Source organism: Anguilla anguilla, chromosome 11 (assembly GCF_013347855.1).
Source record: "Anguilla anguilla isolate fAngAng1 chromosome 11, fAngAng1.pri, whole genome shotgun sequence".
Taxonomy (NCBI): domain Eukaryota; kingdom Metazoa; phylum Chordata; class Actinopteri; order Anguilliformes; family Anguillidae; genus Anguilla; species Anguilla anguilla.
Genome location: NC_049211.1, coordinates 30492991 through 30501301, shown reverse-complemented (window position 1 = coordinate 30501301; position 8311 = coordinate 30492991). Strand labels below are relative to the sequence as shown.

Below are 8311 nucleotides of genomic sequence, written 5' to 3'. Positions count from 1 at the left end.
TTTTTAACCTACAAAGAAAGATTGAAACATGTATGAGTCATCTGAATGGCTTTAAAGCACATAAATTTGTTTAATTAAAAAAAAAAAAAAATATATATATATATATATATGGCATTTTAATCAGTAACTGATTCTGAGATTGCTTAGCTCTGATCTCAGGTACAAAGCATCATAACTTTACTAACATTTTCATATTCCTCATCTGTATCATTACTTGCTTTACATATTATTTTTTACATCTCAAATTCTGTCGCCCATTCATGTTGCTTCATTGGACTGCTTTGCCGATATGTGTCATTTTAAGATGAATTTCGTTTTACGATAAATTGTAATGTAAGGGTATTTATGGAAGCTTAGAATTTTCAGATTTTGTATGACTGCAATGAAATCTTGAGCGTATCGTTAGCATACTACTTTAGTAGCATTTTATCTTTGGAAGGGCACACATCATTTCATATAGCAGGTTAGCAGCAGTCAGCGCAGTATTACCTGAAAAAAACAAAGAGAAGCATCTGAAATTTTCTGGCTATGATTATCTTCACAAAAAGAGATATATACTGTAGGACATAGGTATGTGTGTGTGAGAGAATGTAGGAAAGCGTTTTTGTGCTTTGAATCCATCCCTGTTGTCTTTTTTCTTATGGGAATTTTCTGCACTTGACCACAAAATATATTCTTCATGACCAAGTAGTTTCTCAATCATAATCTGAGTAGCTGCCACCTGTGTAGGGCCAGCAGAACTAAACAGGTGACCACAATCTTTGGTACAGTGATATAGTATTCTAATCATAGGCTGCTTTGCATGACTACCTATCTCACATTCCAGGCGTATCGATGCATGTGTGGTCTTCTTAAAGCATGATACACAGCCCAGAGATCACACTTATCACGGAGGGCTAAAATATAGAGGGACACAACCCACAATGTTAAAGATGATAAACACATGCTGTTTTGCTATTGGAAGTAGAATACCTGTGGTGTCATAGGCTGGTGACACCTCCACCAGGTCACAGCCAACGAGATTCAGGCCTCGACAGCCACGGACTATCTCCAGTCCCTGAAACCAATCAGGAGAGAGATGCTCAAGCAAAACCAATCAGGACAGCTCTGTTTAAAAGGAGTGTAGGTGGCATTAAAAGTACTTAAAAACCCAGTCCAAGTGGGAGCTTTGGCCTGTTTGTTCCCCATTTTCTTTCCAAAATGGAGATAGGTTGCAAGGATGTGGAGTGGCTGCTTTGACTTGAGTTTGACAGTGTAAATAACCGCAGATGAGACCTCTGTGTCATACAGGTCTCTTAAAGAGCAATTGAGAATTGACATGCAAGCTATATGGGCCGTAATTTTGCATGTCAAGTGTAGGCCCATCTCGCCTTGAGGTGGAATGTATAGAACTCTTTGGAATGTATAGAACCATCTCAGAAGGGATGCCCAAAATTTCAGACCCCTGAAAGGTTTTTTGAAGCGAAAATTAAAAATTACCACAAAAGCACTAAGGTTCCCAAAAGGTGATATTCCTCTTAAATGCTGGCACAGCATTTCTTTCTGAGTTTCTTTCTCTGGTTCCGGAAGCACATTTGAAGCTTGGTCTCGGATGAAGGAGGTAAGGAGACAAGGCCAATTGACACAGCCACGTGGTCAAACACACCAAGGTCATTAACCTAAGGTTGATAACGGGGACAGAGTCAGTGATGGCCAAGTCAAGTATATGCCCCCGGGTGTGTGCAGGGACCTGTACGTGTTGTTTCAGATTGAGGCACACAAGCAGGCTCAGACACGCAGCAACAGAATGACCTGAGGGGGAGAATACTGAAATTCCCAGTAGGCAAATATGAAACAATGTTCCCAGAACTGCCTATTTTAAAAACATTTTTTTTTACACTATTTTAAACACCAGAAATGGACAAAAAAGCATTCTAAATAGGGTGACTTCTTACATATTCACCTGAGAGAGGTATGTTAATGATTAGAAAGGCAGAAGGCAAAAAAACACACCCAAGGAGTGATAGTCTACAGATCAGTTAAGGTTAAGCTCATCCCATGACTAGATATCAAGTCCACGATTGGAGCACATGACTCAGGACAATATTAAGCTTTAAAACAGGCCAAATGGTTTAGTAGCAGAAGGAAGCACCCAATTTGGTACAGATACTCTTTGGGATGTGTATAATCATCTCAAGACATACATAACATTTCAAACAAAAGAAACAAAACAAAATAAATAAAAAAGATTCCCCGCATTTGGTCTTTAAGGAAATGCATGAAATAATGAAGCTACATAGGTCTGAGGAACTACGGCTCACCTGGATGGGAGTGAGCCCACCGATTTCGGGCGTGCCGGTGCCAGGAGCAAAGCCGGGGTCCAAGGCGTCGATGTCGAAGCTGAGATAGACGGGGCCCTCTCCCATCTGCTTCCTGACTTCAGCCATGAGGGGAGACAGCGACTTGTGCCAGCAGTCCTCCGCCTGCACGACACGGAAGCCCTGCACCCGGACACACCGAGCCACGCTTATTTATACAGCTGCAATATCCTTAGACTGCAATATGCTAACAATACAATCAAGCTAATGCAACACTACAATCCATCCATCTTTTATCTAAACTCGCTTATCTTGGGCAGGGTCACGGGGGGTGCTGGAGCCTATCCCAGCGTGCAATGGGGTGAGAGGCAGGAATACACCCAGGACAGGCCGCCAACCTATCGCAGGGCACAACGCTACAATGTATAGGCATATATACTAATTATTGCCACTTTCAGATATTGACATGGTTCTATATGGATACTAGCTGTGTGAATATGATTTTTATTATGGTTCTCAGTGTAAGGAAACTAAAATTTAGAGCTTTAATGGTGTTGCATATGCGCTTGCGTGTCTGGAAGTAGCTCGGCTGTTCGCTATATCTGGCAGTGTTGCTCATTCATGTTTTCAAGTCTGCAAGTCTCTCTGCATATGAGTGTCTGCCAAATGAATGTAATGCAAATATTCCATTTCTATATTAGCTGGTACAGAATTTCTACTCTAGCAGTGCATTTTAAATAAAAAGCACATGATCTAGAATCTGCCATGGACGGTGGTAGAGGTTTTAGCAGTGGTATCATCTGAACAGAGGCCAGTTCAGGAAAAGTTTATTAAGCTGCTTTATGTAAAGCCACAGGTGCAGCAACAATGATCTTATTCACACGATTGGTCTTCACACACACAAAAAAAAGGGCTAAAATGTTTTTTGAGGCTCAGGTGACTTACCTGTTCACGGCTCCAGTGGTAGCCATCCGGGGTGTAGACGGTCCCACGCAGGCCGATTTGGACCACCCTCCGACAGTCCAGCAGCCCCTCCTCCACGCAGCGTCGGAACGGGGTCCCATGGGTTATCTTCTCCCCCAAAACCACGTCACCGGTGTCGGCGTGGGCGTCTACATGGATCAGGCCCACGGGACCGTATCTAACAGCACAGACATTGAAATTTCAAATCTCATAACCCTGCAGACGTCCAGATGAGACCATGAGACGGTTCAATTTCATCAGTCCAGGAAATTAATCTGTACAGGACACCGCAAGCATTTTTCCAATTGATAAACTGAATTTTAATTCATTTCTTGAACTCACTGAGTTGAAGGAGAACTGACTCCAACCCTGCATGCTTATAGAATTTTGTCTTGTCATTGTTGTGAACAGAGGAGGGTGTTAAACAGAGTTAGGTGATTCGTCTGTGTACAAGTGTAGACAAACACTCACTTTTCAGCAACAGCTTGAAGAATTGGGTATGCTATGGTGTGATCACCACCTATGAAAGAGTATAATATGGACTCCAGTTACGAACTTCGCAGAATAAATCTTGTGTCATAGACCCAGAATATTGCTCAACGAAAAGATTATATTTTATCTAGCCAAGACATAAATGGAGTCATTAAATTGGTAAATAATTGTCAAGCTTTAGGCTTACTTGTACTGGGACTTTGGTAAGTTTATAAAAGGTTTAGAAAAAAAAGTTGATTAAGAAAAATCATAAACTAGCTTGCATATTTGGTAGGTTAATATATGAACTAATCAACAGGGTTGGGCCCAATTCCATGCCATCTCAGCCAGTTCATTTCTTTATCTGAATGAATCAAACTGGAATTGACCGCAACCCTGATAATCAAAACACCTATTTGTACATTTGTTGAAAAAACATTGGTTTGGTGTATATTACCAAATAATAATAATTACCAAATAATGCATTACTGACTATACACTTTAAAAATACCATGCAATTTTTCACCAATAACAAAAGTTCAACATTATGATTAAAAGATGCATTCTTACCCATTGTTAACGGGATGCACTTTGTGGCTACGATCTTGCGGTAAGCCTCGCGGATCCGTTTGCAGGTGTCCTTCAGGTCGTACAGGTTTACGTTTACATCGCCGATATCCGCCACCATCAAGGACTCGTATGGAGCTGCCCTTGTGCCCGCGTTGCACGGCCTCAACATGGCCGACTCTGCCCTGATGTGTCGTGGACCAAACCTACAGAAGATAACATGCTTAAGACCATAAGAATTTTATTACTAGTTTAACAGATTATTATTTTCAGAAAACTGAGGCCAGCACGAAAAAAACAGCTGTGTACACATTACCATGAAATGATGAAAATAATTTGGCTGAAAAAAACATGCCCATATTGTTCTTTTTTCAATTTAAAAAATTTGGGAAAACCACAGAAGACACAAGTCACGTCTATGTTGGTATCATTATTATAGGAGGGTCAAGCAAACAAAATCCATAGCAGCCTTTAGTCCAAAAAACGTGCTAACTCGGAGAAACATCAGAAGAATGTTCATTGCTTACTTAGCAAATCTCCACAGGAATTATTATTGTTGTCTTTTTTTTCCATGGCATACATGCCAACAGTATTGTGCACATATGAAATCTCCGGTTTTTATACAGTATACTTTTTAGAACAAGATGAGCCCATGTACAAGGTTCTCTGACCAGCACTGGCCAAGAAACCCCTCAATATAGCCAATGGGACATACCGTGCACAAGAAATTATTCAACATGGAGAGCATAACTCCCAGTACACAGCCTGCCAATAGCAAGCTATTGCAGTGAGAGCTGTGAAGCCAAAGAAACTGTGTTTCTAACAGTGTATAGGTTGTTACACTTGCATAAAAGACACACGCATTGTTTCTGTTGCGTGAACAAAACATGACTTTTTCAGTAGGCATGCGGAGAAAGTTACGCAAAAAATCTCTTGAGACTTCATACCTAATAAGGTTGTGGTAATATTTTAATTACTATTCAAAACGCTTATGACTAGGCCTAGAAACTGTTTTACATGTTTGACATGTTGATGGGGGAAGGGGATTTTACTAAAATGTTCCAGACCTGCTGCTGCCAGAGGTGAAAAGTGGAGAGCAAGGAGAGGGTGGTGGGGAGGGAGGGAGAGGGCAGGGGACGGTGAGAGGCAGAGGGAAAGGGAGTCAATTTCAGCACACTTCTTCCACGAGTAAATAGTATACAAAATATTGTATTTCACACCTCTAAAAACCCATAATATCATTTCAAATGGCTCTTCTGGAAACCTGTCTAAACTTAGCTCAGAAACAATTCCGTATACTAATTTTTGGTGGTATTGTCACCAGATTTGAACCTAAATTTGTCCAGTGTTGTGGCTGCATTGTGTTTCTAAGCTGACCAAGAAAAGCCACAAGCCTCTGTATCCACTCAAAAAAACTTCAGTTTCCATGGTATTTGAGCTTCTGTTACTTTGTGTCATATTTAGAGTAATTCTTGGAAATCTGACCCTTGGAAAACAAACTCCCATGGATTACCTCTCAGAAGAGATCAGGATTATGCATGTAGTACAAAGGGTTCAAGAGTAGTAACTATTTTATTTTGGATATGTCATTTTGAGGCTTGCATTAAAAATGGGGGCAAAGGGGTTAAAAATATATTTTTTACGTATTTATGAGCTATTGGTCTGTACTAGTTACATCATACTAGCCTAATATGGCAATGAAAAAGGTATCCCAACTCTCATGCTTTTAGTGGCATACATGCTCTCGTGCTCTGTCTCACACTCAGGCTACCCAAACACATCTAAAAACAAAATAAACGATTATGCCTCACCAACAGGCAGGACAAAGTTAGACTGGTTCATAAACATTCAAGAGAGACTGTCGACTAGCTACCTATCTTTGACAGCACCCCTCACCAGTGTAAAACATCCACCAAGTTTTATAAGTGAGGCCTCAGTTACGGGACCCAGGCTGTCCTTTTAATGCTCATGCCCGAAGGCTCATGTTCATTAATTTGGTTATCATACTGTAGCTCCATCACGTGGCCAAAATGCATCATATTCAAATGAGGTGGAATTTCAACCAACGTCAGTCTGTGAAATTGCAGTTTGCATGGTATAATGAGTCTAAAATGTATCATTTAAAAAAGGAGCTATAACAAAGAAACAATACAATACAACATGGTCCCAACAGCTTCGCTGCTTGGACCTCTGCAAATTAACGGAAATGACACGACAAATAAACGTTACTAAATTAGCCGTGCTATTGCTATTGACTGCTATTGACACCCTCTGTAAGTAGGCTGAATATACGTCAATCTTTTTCACGGACATTTCTCTCTGGGACCGAAAATATCCGTCCAGATTTCTAAACTCATAAAAACGTGCAGTTTTGCTCGTTCCATGGACCTTATAGAAACAAATAATTCAGTTTTATATTCATAACACCCGCCTGCTCCTGTATTCCTTTTTTAAAAAAAATCCAAAATATGGTCACCATACGGGTTACCGAGAAATTCATAGAAAAAGTTACTGATTTTTGTACCTTGCCCCAGGTCGGTTAGAAGTACCCGTGTCGATTGGGACTCCAACAAACGCAGCGTCAAGCCCCTCTGCAGATTCTTGGTAAGGCAACTTTGCCATTGTAGCAATTCCAGAAACCCTGGCAACAAATTCGGAACTTGGAGGAACATTATAAGGCCTTTTCTCCGAGAATCCTCTTCTGAGATCTCTGCTTGGTGCAGAATTAGCAAGGTTTTCGCCACCGCACACAGAAGTTTGACGTGCTGCTCGAGTCAAGGAAGATATTTCTGAAATACTGTTCTTCAACAGCGAAGTTTCGAAAACACTAACACCTCTATTGCTGACTTTTTTCAAAAGGGCAAACATGGTGCGTGCTTATCGGTCTAATAAAACTGTTACAGAAGTGAGCAACTCGCAGTTATAAGCGCACAGTTTTAATTGACAGCTGCAGCGGGACCGAATTGCAGGAAGGCGGAGCCCTTGGGGTTGACAGGACAGTCCAACCAATCGTCGAGAAAAAAATGTATAACCTACCGTAATATCCCACTTGCATTTTGACAATAGAAAATCTTAAAAAGAACATATCACATTAACCCTAGTTCATTTTCCTTGGGTCTTTTTGAGTTTACTCATTGAGAGTATTTAATGTTATTATTATTAAAGTATAATTCTTTTCACCAAGGAGGATGTTCCCCTTCAATCTGGCTACTCCTCCGCCGGTCACTTCTGTACGCTGCCTGAGCCTGAGCTATCGCAAACGCCAGTGCTGAATTCGTTTAAAGTAGTGCAAAGCTTGAAAAACGGGAGCAAACGTATATGAACTACAATTGGTTGTTATGTATATAAAATATATTTATTTGTCGTTTACCATACATTTTTAAACAAGGATTTGGACGCGCACGATTTAAAAGCAATTTCCCAAATAAATAGCTTGTATTAAAAATTATATTGTACTAAATTTGAGTGACCCGGATATTTGACCCTGAACGGTCTTTGTATACACATGGTGTACCAACTTTATAAAAACTTCAAATTGGTCATCAGTTTTACGCATTCATAGCACTATTGAGAATGTCATGAAGTTTCTTGCTTTAAAAAAATCTTTACGGGTGATTCAATGATCTTAATGTCTAAAACCGATCAATTTTTAATCCAAACATATAATAGGAAGGTTAAGGTCAAAGATCCGGATTTACTGAGCATTTGAACCTTGTTGTTCAGCTCTCTTTGGATGCACATTTTGGATGTCGTTGACTTGTTTTGCTGAGTAAGCCATATACTTTCTGTACATGATTTAATTTGTCTGCTATAAAATAATATCTTATGCACATCCCCATGTGAGATGATACTTTTGTTTATGTACGAAACACTTCATGGAAGCATTCTATTGTCTCCAAAGTAAAAAGAAAAAAAAAACGTAATCATGAGACAAGCTCTCATAATAGTGAAATGAACTATTATCTAAACCTCTGATCTTGGGAAGGGTGAACCATTATCTGGGACTGATTGAA

General features: G+C 40.1%; 1 protein-coding gene across 1 annotated transcript; it reads right to left on the bottom strand.

Moving 5' to 3' along the window:
* Positions 1-46: 46 nt before the first annotated feature.
* Positions 47-7282, bottom strand: agmat (agmatine ureohydrolase (agmatinase)). The gene is made up of 7 exons (XM_035381980.1): positions 6823-7282; positions 4302-4504; positions 3732-3780; positions 3243-3438; positions 2301-2480; positions 973-1057; positions 47-489 (listed from the first exon to the last, which is right to left on the bottom strand). Exons 1-7 carry the CDS (start codon positions 7164-7166, stop codon positions 416-418), a joined length of 1131 nt encoding a protein of 376 aa, XP_035237871.1. The 5' UTR covers positions 7167-7282; the 3' UTR covers positions 47-415.
* Between the last annotated feature and the right edge of the window lie 1029 nt (positions 7283-8311).

What these genes read in the sequence shown, in the direction of transcription:
- agmat (XM_035381980.1), bottom strand. Translation starts at nt 7,166, where the DNA reads ATGTTTGCCCTTTTGAAAAAAGTCAGCAATAGAGGTGTTAGTGTTTTC. An exon ending in GTGCATCCCGTTAACAATGG is followed by an intron (nt 3,781 to 4,301) that starts GTAAGAATGCAT and finishes ACTCTTTCATAG; the next exon opens with GTGGTGATCACACCATAGCA. An exon ending in GTGGGCTCACTCCCATCCAG is followed by an intron (nt 1,058 to 2,300) that starts GTGAGCCGTAGT and finishes GATTGGTTTCAG; the next exon opens with GGACTGGAGATAGTCCGTGG.